Source organism: Erythrolamprus reginae, chromosome 5 (genome assembly GCF_031021105.1).
Source record: "Erythrolamprus reginae isolate rEryReg1 chromosome 5, rEryReg1.hap1, whole genome shotgun sequence".
Classification (NCBI taxonomy): Eukaryota; Metazoa; Chordata; class Lepidosauria; order Squamata; family Dipsadidae; genus Erythrolamprus; species Erythrolamprus reginae.
The window spans coordinates 88897393-88917889 of record NC_091954.1 but is presented as its reverse complement, the minus strand read 5'-3'; the positions used below and the strand labels follow the sequence as shown (position 1 = coordinate 88917889).

Sequence of the window (20497 nt, the reverse complement as noted above, 5' to 3'; positions counted from 1 at the left end):
TGTAAGGACTGAAATGCAAAGGCCCATTGATCGCTCAGTTTGTGAAAGGTGTCGCTGAGTTTTTCATTCAGATAGGTCATTTGTAAGAACTGGAAAACAGGAACATTGATCATGGTTTAATATTTGACATTTTTCACTCCTAAGCTAAATCTGTCCACTAGGGATATTTCTTGGACTGGGTTCACACATACTAAATATGATTGGCTTGCTTTGTATATAAATACAGCATGAACCTGCTACGTTGGCTTTATTTTGCTCAGATATACTGGCTCGTACTAACCCAGTAACCTCTTGGCTGCTTCCGTCAGGTTGGGAGCAAGATGCAGATAAAGTGGAAATTTGGGGTGAGTAATGAACATAGTGGGTCTGGAGCCCTGATTCCCAATGTGGGGCCCATACCCCACAGGGGGGCAATTTGATTTTTAATAGGGGCAATTGGAATCTTGTTTAAACCAAGTTAATGGCCTTTTTAGGCTTTCTCCACCAGTAGGAGTTCACTTTTTGAATAGTAAGACTTATATGTCAGAAGGGGAAGGGGGGCATAAGGATTTTAGAGATGCTTAGGTGGGGCATGGGCGAAAAAAGGTTGGGAACCACTGGCCTAGAGCTTGGGAATATTTGTCACTTTAACGCAGAGGTCTTCAAACTTGGCAACTTTAAGACTTGTGGACTTCAACTCCCAGAATTCTCCAGCCAGCTATTATAGCTGGAGAATTCTGGGAGTTGAAGTCCACAAGTCTTAAAGTTGTCACGTTTGAAGACCTCTGCTTTAAAGCTTGGCATGCCCCCCCCCCAAAAAAAATTGAAAACAATACAGTATAAAAGCGGACCCGGCATCCCCAAAGAGTCAATCTAAAGTGGAACATCTTAGACAGTTGGCTGTCTCCGTCCTAAATTCATTGCATCCTGGCTTTGGCTTATTACTCCGCAGCTAGGGCTCCAAAAGGAGCAGCTGGAGGAAGCCCTGGCACGCGTTTGGCCTGATTTGTTAGTCATAAGCCCCGCTTGATTTCCGTCCCGAGATTCCCGTAAACTTCCCTCAGCCCACCCCCAGGAGGCTCCTGTTTCCCAGTTAAAAAAAGAGAGAGAGTCGGCCGGGCCCGGCTCTCTCAAAACGAGCTGCGTTGTGGGAGGGAGAAACTGCCGAAGTGGGTGTACCGTGTAATCGGACTGGTCCCAGACGCTGAGCTCATGAATAATGCAGCTGCCAAAACTTTCCGCGCCGCCCTAAAACTCGGAGAGTTTTGGGTAAAGTTTGTTTAAGCACAGTCGATCGCTGCGGCGCCCCCGTTGAAGAAAAGCGACAAAGATCTCCAGGATGGGTATGTAAAGTCAAAGGGAAAAGGGACCGACTGCCCTCCGTCCCGCCAAAGTCGCTGCTTCGGCCACCTTTTAAAATAAATAATGGGAGAAAGGGACTGAGCCGGGCCGCCCTCTCTGCCCGCGAAGAGGGGGGACGACGGACGCCAGGCCCTGTTGCAGAGCGCAGCTGAGATTTCAAGGGGATCGTTCTAAATCCGAACGCCCGCTTCTCAGGGTTCTTAAGCCGGGACCGACCCTCCCCGCGGGATCCCCCCCCCCCGCCTCGCTTCGAGTCCCTCCCCGCCTTTGGTGACAGCCGCGGGAGAAGATCTCTTTCCCTCTCCTTTAAGTCCTTTAAAGGAGCTGTTTTTCTTTTACAAAGGGGAGTCGTAGCAGATCCCCTCCCGAAGTTCTGAGGAGGGGGAGTTGCGCAACTTTTTTCCCTCCGGGGATCGACTCGCCTCAGCCGTTGTGTTGGAGATTCTGCAAGATTAAAAAGAGACACTTTGGGGAGGGAGGGGAGAGCCTGCTCGAGGCCTTTCCGCCAACTGCGGGGAGGGGGAGAAAGGTCGAGGGAAAGTTTTGCTTCGGAAACTTCATTCGCCGCGGACCCATTCCAGCCACAGGGATCTTGTCTCGGTCGGTCGAAGGCGAAGGAGGGTGGAAGTAGTGCAAGACAAACTTTAGAAGGAGAAATCCCGGGCCTGCCGGCTGGGATTAATCCCCGCTTCTAGCCCCCTGCCCCCCCTCATTTACAAACTTTTCTGGCTCTCGAGGTAGGAAAATAAAAACCATGAATCCCGCCGCCGTCCCTCCCCCGCCGGGACAGCAAGTGATCCATGTCACCCAGGATCTGGACACTGATTTAGAGGCTCTCTTCAACTCGGTCATGAACCCCAAGCCCAGTTCGTGGAGGAAAAAAATCCTGCCCGAATCTTTCTTCAAGGAGCCCGATTCGGGATCGCATTCCCGCCAGTCAAGCACCGACTCGGGCAGCCACCCTCCCCGCCTCAGCGGCGCTGCCGTCGGGGCCCACCACGTCCGCTCTCACTCTTCGCCGGCTTCCCTGCAGCTGGGCACCGGGACAGGAGGAGCCACCCCGACTCCGGCTCAACAGCATGCCCACCTCCGCCAGCAGTCCTACGACGTGACGGATGAGCTGCCGCTTCCTCCCGGCTGGGAGATGGCGCTCACGCACACGGGTCAGAGATACTTCCTCAAGTAAGTAAAGCGTGTGTACGGTGGAGGTGCTGCTAACCCAGGCCGGTCGGTGCATAACAAAAGGTTGAGAGTAATTATTGAGTCTGGAAAGGGAAAGAGGCCCTGAGGCAACTCCAGGTAAGGCCTAGTTGGCAGGCAAACTTGGAAAGCTGAAGTGTCAGGCCCTCTCATTTGAAAGGAGGCCATTTCCTTGAGTTGCAAAAAAAGAAAGAAAGAAACATTTTCCCCAAAAAGTTAGGTAAGTGGCAGTCTCTAGGACAGTATGCTGGCTGGGGAATTCTGGGAGTTGAAGTCCAGATACCTTCAAGTTGCCAAGGTTGGGAAACACTGCTCTAGAAAACTTGCCTGAGGTGGAAAAGCTGAGTAGGATCAGTCCCATTAGTATTTGGATTTAGTTAGTTAGTTAGTTAGTTAGTTAGTTAGTTAGTTAGTTAGTTAGTTAGTTAGTTAGTTAGTTAGTTAGTCCAATGCACAATAATACACAATGAAGGTTACAGAGGTTATCCTTGAGTAAAATATATTAGAGAAAGAATAGAAGTAAAAATTTAGGAATAGAATATATCAATTAGAGAATAGAAGGATATTGTGAGAGTAGTATAAGAAGAATAGAATAGAAGAATAGTAGATACGATATAGGAGATATAGGAGAGACAATAGGACAGGGGACGGGAGGCGCACTGGTGCACTTATGTGCGCCCCTTACTGACCTCTTAGGAATCTGGAGAGGTCAACTGTGGATAGACTAAGGCAGTGTTTCCTAACCTTGGCAACTTAAAGATACTTGGACTTCAACTCCCAAAATTCCCCAGCCAGCAAAGGCTGGCTGGGGGATTCTGGGAGTTGAAGTCCAGATATCTTCAAGTTGACAAGGTTGGGAAACACTGGTCTAAGGGTAAAATGTTGGGGGTTAGGGGAAGATACTACGGAGACCACCAGAAAACCCTGGGACCGTAGACCAGGTTTGGAAGATTGGACAAAAACCCATGTGAAATATTTTCTAACTTCAGTTAAAGAGGCTGTCCCTAAATAAGCAAAAGGTCATCCCCCCCCCCCCCCCCCAATTGATGAAAGTGCTTTGCCAAGGAAGTTCAGAGAATTGGGTCTGAGTGTAGTTGTAACTTTTCCTTTCACAGCGGACAGAATAGTGTTGTTGGGCTCCTTTAATGCATTTCAAGGAAAACCTTGCAAAACCCATTTTGGACGGCATGTTGTGGCTCACTATGAATAAAGATTTTATATATGCTCAGAGGAACTTTTTTCACTCCGTTGTTGGGTTTGCATATAACCAAGATCGGATAAAGATTTAGTCTCTGCATTTTGTACAAATTACAAGCTTGAGAAGTTTTAAATTTTGTTAGATATTTTTAGGCTTAATGCATTGTACAAATTCCGGCTGTTGGATTAGTTAACTGTTCAATACATTGAACAAAAATGGGTTAATTCACTTACAAAGGTATTGTTAAACACAGTCTATGTGTATTTTACCTTTCTTTCAAAGATTAGTGTACAGAGTCAAGTATTCATTTTTTAACTTTTTATTATGATTTATATCTTACCTTTAGTACAAGATGGTTTTTATAAGGTATCTTTCATTTTTTCCTCGCAACATTAACCTATGAGAGATGCTCAATTGTGATAAAGTAACTGACCACGATCTCCACTTGGTCCCTGGCTGAGAGGGATTTGAACAGAGGCATTCAAGTTCACTGTTTACACTGACTATCCAGTCCACCAGACCACCAGACCCTAGCCTTAGTATTCAGGTAGTAGCCTGTAAACTAGCCTAAGATACGACTTACTGTGAGGTTCCAAGTGAGTTGTATGACTGAATGAGGATTTGAACCTGGATTTCCTCTGGTTTTACATTTACATTCTGAGATGTATTATTCCAAGCCTCACTCATATTTACTTTATTCCTTCTAATGATGGGAATTAAGTATGCAAAATTGATGCAAAGGTTTCACCCCTGCCAGAAATTCTCCATTGTTGTTCTTACTATCTGTATACCAGCAATAAACAGAAATAGTTTATAATTGTCACCTTAATGTGTTGCAATGTTTCTGAAAAGATCAAATATATATACTGATGCATCACATTTTGTTTTCGAAACAAAAAATAAAATGTCTATATTCACACATGAAATACTGACATTTCTTTTGAGCATATTTTATTAACAAGACATAAAATACATGTTTATAAAGTACAGAGTCATTTTTTTTTAATCTCTCCAAGTCAGAACCAAAGTCAGTGGCCTGATTCGTATTTCATTCTAAACCATATCTTTCAAATTACATTGGAATGGTTTGTATGGATTTTTCTAAGTCAAAACCACATTCTCTTATGGCTCAGTGTGTAAACAAATCTAGTTTTCTTTGGAGTTTTGTGAGAACCAGAAAAGTACAGTTTTGCAAATACATGCTATTCTCAGTCAAGCCAGGAGACCTGGATGGTGTCAGCAGTGACACAGTTGGCCCACTGCAGGTCTGTATATGGTCCTTCAGAAATGCCTACAATGCATTTTGGTTCCTGCTTTTTCCTGTCCAAGCTACCTCAAAGTCAGAGGATTGGAACAAGATGTTACTACATGATGCATGCTTGGAGGGAGCTGTGTCAGGGAAAATTGGTTCTGGAGCTAAAATCTGATGACTGTAAGGTGAGGGCTAATTAAAAACTGCCTCCCTCGTATACAAAAATGTAATAGTGTTTGCAAATGTCAATAAAAGAACTATTGTCTATGGTTGGATTTAGTTTATAACTAATTTAGAACTATTTTCCATGGTAGAATTTAGTCATGTCCTCAAACAAGGATTCCAGAAGATGGAAGAAATAATAAATAATAATGAATGAATGTGTGTGAAGTGACAGAATTATTTGGAAAAATAGAATAGTGGCATTTGTGGATAAGGATGAATTCTAAAATATGTTGTCTGAAGAAACTAGAATAATGATCAAAGTCATTTTGGGAGCCCTTACATCAAAAGGAACTTTAGCAAAGTCATTGCACTTGGGAAGGGGGGAGAAAAAACATTTTTTTGTTGGGCAATGTTTTGTTTTCACAGCTTGTAAAGGCCTGTAAGTTGCTTTATACATTCAAATACTGTGGATACATCTGGACCCATTTTACTGCCAGCATCAGTAGGATGTATGTAGTGAAAGGTGACTAGAAAGATTTAAAAGAACTAAAAGAGGATGGCAGGACTCAGAAAAAAATAAGAAATGGAATTCGACCCCTTCTCAATGCAGGAATCCAAATTAAAGCATTCTCGGTAGATTGGATGTCTACAGGTAGTCCTTGACTTGCAACTGTTTGTTTAAGAAACAGTTCATAGTTATAACAGTCTCAGAAAAAGTGACTTACAACTCATCCCCAAACTTAGGACTTTTGCATCACCTCTGCAATCATGTTACAGTGATCCCTCGAGTTTCGCGATCTCGATCTTCGCGAAACGCTATATCGCGATTTTTTAAAAAATATTAATTAAAAAAAAAAAACCACTTCCGGGTTTGGCTTCGGGAGTCAGCTGGGAAGCGGCGCGGCTGTTTTAAAAGGTCGCAGCCGGCCTGGGGGGCTTCCCAGCACCCCCCCGAACCCCCAACCCGGGTTCGGGGGGGTGCTGGGAAGCCCCCCAGGCCGGCTGCGACCTTTTAAAACAGCCGCGCCGCTTCCCAGCTGAGTCCTGAAGCCAAACGGCAAAGGCGAACTTCCGCGTTTGGCTTCAGGACTCAGCTGGGAAGCGGCGCGGCTGTTTTAAAAGGTCGCAGCCGGCCTGGGGGGCTTCCCAGCACCCCCCCGAACCCCCAACCTGGGTCTTCCTGGCCGCCCACGCAAAGGGGAAACCCCGGCTCCTCGCTGATACCCGCCGCTCGCCCGCCCGCCAGCAAGAGGGGGAAGACCCAGGGAAGGTTCCTTCGGCCGCCCAGCAGCTGATCTGCTCGGTAGCGCAGCGGCAGCGAGGAGCCGAATCGGGGTTTCCCCTTTGCGTGGGCGGCGGGGAACGCAAATGCCACCATCTACGCATGCGCGGCCATAGAAAAAAGGGCACGCATGCGCAGATGGTGTTTTTACTTCCGCAACCCTACATCGCGAAAAATCGATTATCGCGAGGGGTCTTGGAACGGAACCCTCGCGATAATAGAGGGATCACTGTATTGCAATTTGGGTGGTTAGTACCTGACTTTCATTTATGACAGTTGCAGCCTTTTGTGGTCACATGATTGCAATTTGTGACCTCCAAATAGCTTCTACAAGCAAAGTAAATTGGAGAAGCTAGATTCGCTTAAGGGCCATGTGATTCTGTTAATGACTGTGGTAAAGTGGTTATATAAACAGATCCATTCATGGGATGACTTGCTTAATGACTACATTATTTAGTGAGTGAAATTCCAGACATGGTTCATAAGTTGAAGATTACCTGTATGTATTGTACATCCAATTAAGGGTTCTTTCTCCTTCTCTTGGTAATATGTTGTAATCAAATTCACTCCTTATTTAGCAAGTATGGGCTGTATAAATTTTATTTATTGATTGATTGATTGATTGATTGATTGATTGATTGATTGATTGATTGGATTTGTATGCCGCCCCTCTTCGTGTACTCGGGGCGGCTAACAACAGTGATAAAAACAGCATGTAACAATCCAATACTAAAACAACTAAAAAACCCTTATTTATAAAACCAAACATACATACAAACATACCATGCATAAATTGCAGAGGCCTAGGGGGAAAGAATATCTCAGTTGCCCCATGCCTGATGGCAGAGGTGGGTTTTAAGGAGCTTACGAAAGGCGAGGAGGGTGGGGGCAATTCTAATCTCTGTGGGGGGAGTTGGTTCCAAAGGGCCGGGGCCACCACAGAGAAGGCTCTTCCCCTGGGTCCCGCCAAACGACATTGTTTAGTCGACGGGACCCGTAGAAAGCCAACTCTGTGGGACCTAACTGGTCACTGGGATTCGTGCGGCAGAAGGCGGTCCCGGAGATCATCTGGTCCAGTGCCATGAAGAGTTTTATAGGTTATAACCAACACTTTGAATTGTGACCGGAAACTGACCGGCAACCAATGCAGACTGCGGAGTGTTGGTGTGACATGGGCATATTTGGGGAAGCCCATGATTGCTCTCGCAGCTGCATTCTGCATGATATGAAGTTTCCGAACACTTTTCAAAGGTAGCCCCATAAATGGTCTTAGGGTGCAATGCATGTAGTGGGACAGTTGCCTCTAGAGCAGGTGTGTCAAACTCACGTCATGGCATTATCATGTGACCTACCACATGCTGCCAAGTGTCGCCTCTATGTTGGTTGAGGCGGGCAGGATTCCCTTGGGTGCCATTTGCTGGGGGTCAAGGGAAAGGGAGAGTTTTGCCTTCTCCTTCTGCCCAAGATCCCCATGTACAATTGGTGGGCCACTGTGTGACACAGAATGCTGGACTCGATGGGCTTTGGCCTGATTCAGCATGGCTCTTCTTATGTACCACAACTTTCCCCCTTTCATTAATTTGGGCATGGATATGGCTAGTGCGTGATGCATCTGGTCTGTGGGCTGTGAGTTTCACAGCCCTGCTCTAGAGGTTTTTAAGTATTCCTCTAAAACAGTATTTTCCTAACAGGTAGAATTCTTGGAATTGAAGTCCACATATCTTAAAATTGCTGAGATTGAGAAACACTGCTAGTGTAGATTTCTTGCAATGCAAAAATTGATTTTTGCTTTGCCACATAATTTTTCTATCTCTCCATCTTTCCCTTTTTCCTGGTAAAGTAGAATTACTCTGTGTTTAAACGCTCATATGCCGGCCCTAGAAATTGTAGCTGAAGTCACACATTGATTTGTATACTATATCCTGCTATGTCAAAGCTGGCAATCTATGGAAGATTTCATCTAAAGTTGTTTGAATTGCCCTGTAATGGTACAATAAAAATATAATATAGATCTAGGATTTTCTGTTTTCGATTAGATTGGGTAGAGGAAGAGTCTTTTCTTTTAACTCATTTGAAGCACTTTTTAGGGTGTATGCCACATTTTCAGTAAGATTTTAAATTCAAAATGGCAACCAACTGCTTTTTTTTAAGTGCTAGAGATTTAGAGGTAAAAGCTGCCCCAAGTCTTCGGAGAGTGACGGCATACAAATCTAATAAGTTGTTGTTGTTATTATTATTATTATTATTATTATTATTATTATTTTAAAATGTTTAGGGAAAATTGTGGTGATGTGGAACATATTCGGCCTTTTAAAATACGCATATTTTCTCAATCAGAAGATCATACCCGCATCTTTTATTTCTTTTAAATAAATAAAAACCTAATTACCAATCCGTACCAGAGATCTTATAGTTAGGGTAAATCTGGGCGTCCCACAATTTTGGACCTCTGAAAACATGTGAAAAAAGTTGTAGGAACTTCTTGTGCAATGATAGTGAATGTTCCCGTTCCAAAGCTTTCTATATACTGTACTGTACAAGGAGACAATTGGGAGAAATAAAAAATCAAAAAATCAAAAGCAGCCTAAATTCAAGGAAACAGATGGCTCTGACTTTAGAAAAAATCCAGCTTACAGTCACCTATGGATCTATTCCAGGATTCCAACTTAAAAGGTGAAACTTGATATATGAGAGATACTTATAACATGCAAGGCAAGATAGTTCAAGCTGTGATTTCTCATAATTGTGATGATTATGGGGTACATGATTATTGAAGTATCCTGGTCTTCCATAACACCTCAGCAGTGCCACAGACTGATAGCGTCCGTGCCATGCCACATTGAGGCAGTAATTGCTGCAAAAGGGCCCCAAATGGAATACTGAGTACATATGCATGCTTATACTTTTCAGAAGTTTGATATTGTTCTATGTACCATCCTTGTTTTATTGATTCACATGTACAGTAATATTCTAATTTTCTGACATGGGGGATTTGGGGTTTTTATGAGCTGTACCCTATAATCCTCACAATTATGACAAATCACAGTTTGAACTATCGTGCCTTGCATGTTATGTCATATTAAGTTTCACCTTAATATGTTATGTCATATTAAGTTTCACCTTTTAAGTTACATTACATTACTGAAATAAATAACGTTTGCACGATATTCTATTTTTTTGAGTTTCAGTTGTAATGTTAGTAGCTCACATACAAGGCTTAGCAACTTGCGTGCCATGTTGTTCCTGCCCCTAAGAATGCTGTCCCAGAGCTGAGAAAAAATGTGTGTACCATTAAAACCATAAATTTACTCAAGATAGACTCAAGAAGCTCAGGCTTCTATAAAATGTGGACTTCCAATAACTTCATGCTTCAGTCTGCAATGCAGATCCACCAATTATTTGCAAGAATGTTCAAAAATGTCTAAACTCAAGACTGAACATGCTTCAAGATACATATGACTTTTGTACAAGGGTGAATCAAAGTATATTAAGGAGACTTGAATTCTGATTTCTAACAGACATGCAAATAAACTATTTCTACATTCATTTGATCAGCTTTTGCTGGGTTAAGAAAAGAGAGGATAATTTACAGGATTAAGCTAAGATTACAGGAAATTCTATCCGTTTCCTCAAGTTGCTTCCTTGAAATACGTCACAGCTAAATAGGCAGACGTGGGTATTTTTTCAAAGTTGTATGAATCAATAACTTTCTTATTTTGAGAAACAAAAGCCATTTACTAGATACTGAATAAAGATTCTGTATGTATGTTCAGCTTCACAAAGAAGCTGAGAAATGCTCACCTATTTACTCGTATGTTAGATGATGTGTGGATTATATTAGCCAATTTATAGTGCTAACTAAAAAATAATAGAGCTCTTGGAGACAATTCTTATTTATAATCGGGAAATAGATGAATGGCTGATATCCATTATCTATTTCTATTCTTGACATACATATTGGAAAATACAGGGCCCTGTCTTGTGCCATAAATATGCCGTAACATTGTAGCATGCTATACAGTATATAGTTAAGCATACACATTTCATTACATTACTAGATACTACATGCAATGTATTGTCTATTTCTGAACTGTTCACTTATTTTATTTTATATTATATTATTTTTATTTATTTATTATGTATTTATTTATTTATTATTTATTTATTTATTTATTGGGTTTATATGAATAGAATAGAATAGAATAGAATTTTATTGGCCAAGTGTGATTGGACACACAAGGAATTTGTCTTGGTGCATATGCTCTCAGTGTACATAAAAGAAAAAGATACATTTGTCAAGAATCATGTAGTACAACACTTAATGGTTGTCATAGGGGTCAAATAAACAATGAAGAAGCAATCGATATTAATAAAACTCTTAGGATAAAAGCAACAAGTTACAGTCATACAGTCCTTAGTGGGAGGAAAAGGATGATAGGAATGATGAGAAAAACTAGTAGAAATAGAAGGGCAGATTTAGTAAAAAGTCTGACAGTGTTGAGGGAATTATTTGTTTAGTAGAGTGCTGGTGTTCGGGGGGAAACTGTTCTTGTGTCTAGTTGTCTTGGTGTGCAATGCTCTGTAGCGACGCTTTGAGGGTAGGAGTTGAAACAGTTTGTGTCCAGGACGCGAAGGGTCAGTAAATATTTTCCCCACCCTCTTTTTGACTCATGCAGTATACAGGTCCTCAATGGAAGGCAGGTTGGCAGCAATTGTTTTTTCTGCAGTTCTTATTATGCCCTTATTATATACCCTTATTACTTTAAGGGTATTGTTCTGTAGATTTCCTATATAGCTAGAAACACGTTACAGGTAGTCTTCAACTTATACCCATTTGGTCATGTAATAATAAGCATGCATTCATGATGGTTGCAATGTCCCAAGGTCATGGGAGCACCTTTTCTGACCTTCTGACAAGCAAAGTCAGTGGGGAAGCCAGAATAATTTTTATTATTATTATTATTATTATTATTATTATTATTATTAATTAGATTTGTATGCCGCCCCTCTCCGCAGACTTTAACAACCGTTTTTCTCACCTAGTAACTGATGATTCCACAGCCGTAGCAAGAAAGGTCATAAAATGGGGCAAAACTCACTTAACAACTGTCTTGCTTAGCAATGGAACTAAGCAAGCTCGATTTGGCTCAATTGCGGTCGTAAGGCAAGGACTACCTGTAATCCATTCTTTCTTCATTCAGTGTAGCCTCTAATAAGGCTCTAATTCCATACTGGCTTCCCTGAGAGAGCAATTAAGCACTACATTTGGTGGAATGCTAGTTGTAAGCAACTATATAAAGTGTTGCATAGAAAGTGTAGCTAATTAACATAAGATTGCATGCAGATAACATAAGTAGCTAGAATTAAAACATTAAAACCCTGATAATTAAAATCTTCAACTTCTTCAAGAGTAAGAAGTAATAACTTCCGTCATATTAAAGCCTAATTCAAAAACAAATCAATAAGGCAGACCAAGTAAAAACACCTTCGCTTGCTGGCAAAAGCATAACAGAGAGAATGCTTACTTAACTTTTATTGGCAAAGACTTTTGTTTCATGTTGTTTTTATTCTGAGACCAATCCAGAAACTGTATGCCGTATACTGTAATGTTATAAACACACGTGTGTGTTACAATGTACAGTACTGTATATGCAAATATATAAGCACGCATATACATGAAGGCTATTTTTTTTAAAAAAATATTTTAATTATAATTGATTTTATATTAGAGGGATATAGGTAATCACAATAAATGCAGCACAGCAAAACATGGACTTGTATATAGACATAAAAGTTTCTTGGGTCCTTATACTCCTGACAGGATAAAAAAAAAGTTGACTTTCTGATAGATTTAAGTCTTTTCCCCAAAAGCTGATTTTCTGGAAGTTCTGACTACCTCTCCCAACTGTTATTTAAAGGTCATTTTGATATATCATGCAAAGCAGAAGGGATGCATTGCCTTGGTTGCATTCAGGTCTTGTACAAACATGTAGTTGCAGCAGGAGTGGTCAAGAATAATAGAACCGAGCAGGCATTAATTCTACACTGCTTAGATTCCTGAAATCAAGTTCTCTAATGTTTTAACTGAGCTAATGGTGAAAATGCAGAGAATAGGTGAATGTTTTGGGGAAAAGAAATGCCATTGCAATGGGTGTGTGGGCCACCCAATCAAGCAGAGGAAATAAATGAACTTTTTTGCAAATCAGTTAAGCCAAGGTGTGCAGGAAACACACTGCTATACTAACAAGGGACTTTAACTACCCAGATATCAACTGAAAAACAAATTTTGCAGCACGTGGGAGAATCAAACAGTTTTGTGATATGCCTAGCTGACAACTTTATTTTCCCAGTAATGGAGGAGGGAACAAGAGGGTCATTTCTAGTAGACTTAATTTTTACCAGTAGAATGAAATGGTTGAAGGAGTGGGCATTGTGAGAACTTTGAGAGAGAATGACTAGAATTCACTAAAATGCAGGTTCAGATAGTTGAAGAAAGTCAGACTAGTGTTTTAGACTTTAAGAGAGATGACTTCAACAAACTAATAGAGTAGGAAGAATTCCATGGATGGAAATCCTAGAGGAAAAAACAGTTCAGGATGCTTGGGAAACCTCTGAAAAACAAGATAAGGAAGACACAAACAAAAACAAAGAGAAAGACCAAACAAGACATCGTATAGACCACCATGGTTGCATAAAGAAGTCTGATAAACTGAGGGACAAAAATGAGAAATATAAAAAAGGGGAAAAGGAGCATATAACTAGAACTGAAAACCTGAATCTGCAAGAATCCAAGGCTCAGAATGAACTAAGACATGCCCCATACCCCAAAAATAACAACAACAAAAGTTTCTTTCATATACTGTACTTTTATTTAGAAACCTTGTTAAACCAGCCTTCCCCAATTGCCACCATCCTATAAGTTATACCTTATTTTCTCCAAAATCTAGCTACGTGCTAAATTAGAAGGATGACCTAAACCACATCTGGAGAGACAACAGCATATGTCCAAATATAACTTTTGCCTTATGGTTTGTAAGTGTTTAGCTAAAAGTTGCAATAATTGGAGAAGCCAAGATTCACTGGCTATGCCATTTCTTTTGCATGCTAAGTGATTTCATTAACACTGTTCTTTTATATTAACAATAAAGGGGGAACACAATAATTATATTTGATTTACCTGGAATTTATATCACAGGCAATTAAGTGTGGCTTCTTTCAGATAATTCTTAATAATTAACAACAAAATCTAATCCATCCTGAGACAGGAGGCAATGATTCTCAAGTCATACAAAATTGTTATATAAACATGGAACAGCCTGATTTTGAAGGCCAGGGAAAGAAATAGCTGAGTTCTGAAAACAACAGTTATTTGATCCTGGCAGGTTACAGAGAATTCAAGTTACCTTAATGCATGGATTTGAAACAATAGTGTTTGGATTCAGAAGAAAGTTCAGAAAACAAAATGACTGTAATATTTTTGGTTTCCACCACAATGATGACTTTGGGGATCAAACATGACCAATTTGGTGGGAAATCATCTATTTCTCTCTGATGTAACAAAATTTCTATAACAAATAAAGGGATGAGCTTGTGCATCACCTAGTTAAGTCAATTCACAAATTATCATCATTCTGGTGGAAACCAAAAATGTTACAGTCATTTTGTTTTCTGAACTTTCTTCTGAATCCAAACACTGTTGTTTCAAATCCATGCATCAAGGTAAGATAATAAGAAACTGTGCAGCAAGGAAAAGGAGTAATGCTAACTGAAACCATTTCCACTTACAAGGCTGCACTGATTAGATACTAGCATCTTCATGCTGAAGGACTTGCATAGATGTTGTCAAGCATGAAAAACCAGGTTCAAATGCAGAAGTTCTAAATTAGTGTTTTATTGCTAAAGCCTGTGCAGAGATATTTTCTCAGACTAATGGTTAGCCCCTAGTTAGAGATTTGTAAGTGTTGTGATTCAGCCTGAGGCTCCTCAGGGAACGGCTGGAACTCTGCCGGATCCATGCTCAGAGGGGGAGGACGATGAACAGGAGGGGGAGGACCAGGCAGAAGAGGAGGAGGGAGAGCAGCCTGAGACCCCCGGGGGGCTCTCCCCAGCGAGTAGCCTGGATTCATTAGATGAAGACGCCCAGGCTATCATAGATATGAGGCAGAGACGGGCAGCCCAAAGAAGGGGCCAATTAGCAAGGTATTTCCATCCCTGAATTGGTAACAGCTGGGTTTGGGTGTGGTTCTCCTCAGCAGGGTTGAAAAGGCAGGCCCGCCCTTACTGTATTGTGGAGAGTTATCAATTGGGAGTCCTGTGACCTTGCTTCGATTCTTGGCGTCTCTGATCCTGGCTTGTGGCTTCGAAGGCTGAAGACTTGGGGGAGGCGTGGGTTTTATTACCTCCAGTGTTGTTTTTGCCAGCAAGAATCCTGTTTTATTGCCTGGCCGTCGTGAAACCTCTGTGAAGCTTCATAACGTTCCTTTTGTTACCTGTGTTTGCTTTCAAATATATAAACTGCCTTTGCTTTTTACCAGTGTGTCTGGCTACTCTTTTTAGTTGGTGTTGGCATCTGGGGGGACCCAGACAGAACAGATAAGTATCAATGGCATTCAAAGGGCATTGGACTTAGTTCTCTTGTACATAATGATTCTAAACTGATGCCTCTTTTAACTCCCTCTCCCCAGCCTGTCCTTCTCCTTTATAGCTATAGTTAATACAGTATGAAGATAATTTTTTAAATGTTCTTCAGATACATGAGTTTTCTACTAGAAAAAATGCTGCCTCATCCTAATAGCCTTCTCAGGGTTCCCATTCTCTTCCTCAAATAGTGACTTGTTGCTTTCCTCCTGTTCTTCTACATCACTCTGAATGGTGGTTTTGTTGCTTCCCCGTGCTTTTTGTTTTCTTTCCTGCAAAAAGCAACCTTGATGATGGGAGAATGGTCAGCTAGAAGAAATAATGGTAAACTCAGTGGTCAGTATAAGTTCAGTAAGGAGGGCAGCAATTAGAGAGGACATTAGTAATGAAGTTAGTGGCACCGTGAAATTACATGTAATAAGAGTCATATTTAATATTTCCCATGGAATTTCATTAAATTAAAGGACAGTGTATTACAGGTGAAATTGAGCAGAGCATGTTACAGCATTGAAATCTGGAAAAGAACCTCAAAAAACCAGCACTTACAGAAATAAGTATTGAACAAACATAGTGACTGCCTCACATACTCATGCTATTGTATTTTATATTTACTTTTCACTTACTCTTAAATAATCATTGATTATGGGTGATTATTAACTTGTCATGTTTACAAAAGATTGAATGGTGGCATTCATGATTGTGGGTAGGAGTTTGATTGGTACTTTATACTGCAATTTTCAGATATATAAAAAGCAATGAATTAGCCACAAAGCATATTATTTTGAAATAAACATCTAATTTAATAAAACAAACAATGAAATATTTTGTATCAAATAATCTTTTTTATAATTTTATTCTTTAATATTTTCCTCTTCAAGTGGCTCACGTTTGTATCTGATCACTTATATTTGGTTGATTTTTGGAAATGAACTTTACTCAAATGTTCTAATTTTCTCCCTTTCCTCTTGGACCAATTGCAGTTTGCTGTGATGTCCTATTTCGACAACTAGGTTGGCTTAAACATAGATGAAGAGTGATGAACTGAATCTGATTTGAAGTCTAGATCCATTTGCTCATCTGTCCTGGTAGATTGAATAGATATCAACTGAGATGTCTTAGTTCACAGGAGTCAAATTCATGGTGTCACGTTGCCGTCATGTGACATATCATTTCCCCCCTTTTGTGGAGCTGGGGTAGGAATGGCCTATTGGCCGCCAGTTTAACACCTCTGTACTTAGTTTGTCAATACCCTGCCAGAGCTGCAGTTGCAACATCACTTGCTTTGGATATGGATAGCAATAGTGGAAGAGAGCTGTTGATCTCTTATTCATGACCTTCTTGAATGTATCTGACCAATTGTGTGAACACAAATTAGAGTGACAGCTAGTTTGATTCAGCAACTACATTTTAATGTTTTTATATTCCCGTTTTGGGAAGGACATAGACAGTTGAAACATTGAAGATCTTTCAGGAATTCCAAATGAGGATCAGTCATGGAACAGCTGAAATAGCTTGTTAGAAGGATAATGTTTTGCTGCAAATCTCATGGGCTGAGATTTCCCATCAGTGCAATGGTCTCCAACCTAAACAAGGGGAACTTAGTTCAAATTATGTCATACACGCCTTATAAGTATCCCTGGGTCAAGACAGCTTGCTGTCCTAAGCGATTATGACCTGTACTTTGAGTAACATTGCAAATGCTTTAACATTTTTTTAATTACATGCTATTCCAAATGATTACTTGAATCATGTATCCATAAAGGTCAATGTGGGGTGGGATGTTTAAATCCTCAGACTTCTTTCTGAGAGCATCTGCCTATCTTGACAATATAATCTAAAGCAATGATTTACACTGTAAATTGAGTGAGTGGGAAAGTTTTGTGTAAGCTCTGAAGTTTACAACCTGGAAAATGCAGCAGTAATCCAAGCAATTCATTTTGTATACATTTTATGACCTTCTCTGATGTAAATATCCTTTTAACATGCTCCCAACCATATGGTCTTAGGGTGGCGGAAGTGCCTCGTCTTGCAGAACAATTGATAGGACTTGTAGCAGTTCCATAATATCCATATGCTATACAACTGGGTAGATGCCTACTGTAGACAATTAGCCCATTCCTAAAAGTTACCTTTCTATTGATTACTTTGTTTGGATAAAAGCAGAGGAATTTCATCTGACCGAAATTATCTTATTAAAGAATCTGAAGCAGTTCTATTCTGTTATCACTTTTAAAGCTGTGATACTCTGTCAGGGCTGTTCCACAAGGGCTTTTTCCCCTATCAAGAATCAGATCTGGACTCTTTGTTGTTATGTCATTCTTTGCAATTTGGCAGCTAAGCATTTCAATTAGTGAAGTTTTACCAATCTTTGTGAGCTCTCTTTTTTTCTCACGAACAGGAATTCTTGCCTTACTGCACTGTTTGAATCTAAAGCTACGGCTGACATAACATTACTGTATCTTCATAGGTCCTCACATGAGAAATATAACTTGATGGTTCCATGGAAGGCCCTTTCCAGCAGCTGCAAAAATGTTTTTTTGCAGATGGCAAGAGAAATCTGTGCTGACGTCACGTTTAACTTTTTGCTGAAATCTTACAACAGTTTCCATGATTTCAGGAGTCCGCGCAGGGAAACCAGGATAAAATTTCTATTCCCATCCCCATGACATCACCATGAAATATGGCATGCAAACACCAGGATGATATCATCCCAAGCAAAGCGTCTATCTGTAAAAGGAACATTAGTGTTAGAAAACTTCAATTGTTAATTATTCCAACATTTCTTGGGAGGTAAGCCATGTATGTCCTTTCAGAAATGTCTGGCTTCTCTTGCTTAAAGCTTTTGGCTTCCAAAATACTTTTGTTTTGCTTCGGTCAGATCCCATTTCAAGTACTGCATCCTAACTGTGGTACTAAAATTCAGAGAAACTGGAATAGATTCAGAGAAGGGCAATAGGGTATTTTCATCGGATTAGACTTAGCTGTTCACCCCAATGGAACCATTAGCAACCATTCTTCCCACTCAAAAAGCATGCAGTGAACATGACAAAATGTGACCGGGATGGGGTGGGGGAATGGCACAAGAATTGGATGTAGATCTGTTAATACGGTGTTTCCCAGCCTTGGCAACTTGAAGATATTTGGACTTCAACTCCCAGAATTCCCCAGCCAGCGAATGCTGGCTGGGGAATTCTGGGAGTTGAAGTCCAAATATCTTCAAATTGCCAAGGCTGGGAAACACTGTGTTAATAGAACATATACTGTATATTAAACTCAACTGCGGCTGGGAACTCTTACCTATGAAAAGAAATCGAACTAGATAAATAAGTTTAGCTCTGATAAAAGATGACTGAAGAAGAATATGAGGGGGCGATATGATAGTACTGTATTCTTTGGCTTTCAGGAAAGATATAATGGAAGAAGGTCAAGGCCTGGTATTTATTTTTTTTTACATAAAATGTTCTGGAAATATGACTATAGGATGCCTATGGACACCAGCAATTGATGTTGCGTGAATTGGGAGGCAAGACATTTTTGCATCTCAAGACCTGCAGAAGCTTGGGATGGACTGGTTCAGGATGTTTTCTGCCAATTCTGTGTGCTGTGATGTTAGAGACACATAACTGGCTTCAGACTCAATTAAAAGAATTGGGGAATGGAAATGGAAACGCCTTGATTTTGTTAAAATGTAATCATATCAGAAGCACAGCTGAAGAAGCTCCATCAAGGATTCAGTTAAACCTGTTGGGGAACATAAAGATAAAGTTCAGGGATACTGGAATATTGTACACAAACAGACAAAAACAACAACAACCCAAACCAACCTTGTTTTTTGAAAGGGCAAGCTATGGTGTAAAAAGAAACTTTCAGTAATCTCTTAACAATCATTAAGGATTTTTCTAATCACTGAAGCTGTTCTTTAAATGCAGACCTGGAGCTTTAATATCAGGTATTGGGAATAGATTTGGTTGGCCTTGCATTTTCCCAGTACTACACTTTATTTTTCTCCATAGAAAAGCATGGCACAATGAAATTGGGAATTACTCTCCCTAGTACAACCTATGTTTAATCAAATGGGATTTCATTTTTGCCACTAACATGCATAGATTGGGAGTGCAGTTGGAATATGACTTTCTAGTCTATTAAAAGGATTTCAGGGCCTTGAAGCAACAGTGTTGGAAAACAGCTTTGGAAAATGGATTCAGAAGAATAATTTGATCTCAAATGGAGAGCTTTTTTGAAAGATCTACTGTATATGTTAACTTGTGGACTTAAAACAAGCAAGCATGTAAATCTAAACTGCATCCACCAGAACACATGCCCAAATATGATGACAACAGAAGATCACTTTGAATGAATGTTAATTTCTTCTTTTAATCACATCTGGTTCAACATAAAGCAATAATTGTATACCAAATAGAAAGGGGAGGAAAGTTTAACATTCAAAATAATTTAATGTCAACTCTTAGAAGCATAATACTTTTCTTTCCTATTCATTTTTACTTCAGCCCAATACTTCCATATGAATATATTTCATTTCTCTAAGTTTTAGCTTTAAAAACTCTTATGACTTGCACTTTTTCATAGTCCTGAATTTGTCTCCTATCATGAAACTATAATACTGCATGTATTATTTTATCACTCTAGGTACGTATTAGTGAATTCTGAAAAGTACAAATACTTAAAATAAAACTTACAAGGAGATGAGCTGGTCTTAAAGAAGACTATAAATGGAATGAAATGAAATGAAATGGGCTGAAAGTTAAGAAAAAGTTTGTAAGACCCATTTGAGAGCCTTTGGACATCTTCTTGATCAATAAGCATCTATTTCAAATCCTAGCATAAAGAGCCCCAAGAAAGAGCAGAAGAAGCCATTTTAATGCAGTGTCTTATAAACTGATTGCCCTGAACTTTTGCAGTTGAGATGATTGATGGTATTTAATGACACTTTTTTCCAGTGGACACTTCTTTCCATTGTTTTGTGTTCATAGCCTGCCAAATGTGAGGCTTAAAGTTCAATTACAATGTTCCCGTAAAACGAAAAGCAAAAGAGCAGGACAACAAAAACCCACAAAAGCAATCCAAAAGCAATCCTTAGTTTCACTAGAATATGATATTCTTTCATAAAAGAAACAGAAAGCTGATAACATGAGAGTTTCATTTGCATGAAAAAAGACTTGACCAATTAAATAATTTAGATTTTTTTTAAATAGAAAAAAGAAGACTATAATGTCTGCTAACATTCAGATGCTTCATCTTAATTTAAAAAAGTATATTAGTGTTTCTAAACAACTGCATGTCTTTTTAAGTTTAAAATAATGAAACCTATCAACTTACAAATACATAGGAATGGGAATTATTTAATGTAATTTTCCATATTCACAGGTTTCATGTAAATAATATGGCCTATCTTTAAATCTGG

At 40.0% G+C, this 20497-nt stretch overlaps 1 protein-coding gene across 1 annotated transcript in view; it reads left to right on the top strand.

Moving 5' to 3' along the window:
* The first annotated feature begins 1107 nt into the window (after positions 1-1107).
* Positions 1108-20497, top strand: part of WWTR1 (WW domain containing transcription regulator 1) — a 112207-nt gene continuing 92817 nt past the window's right edge. The window contains exon 1 of the mRNA XM_070753412.1: positions 1108-2523. Coding sequence (XP_070609513.1) covers positions 2096-2523 — 428 coding nt within the window. The 5' untranslated portion in view covers positions 1108-2095. The remainder of the gene's footprint in view (positions 2524-20497) is intronic.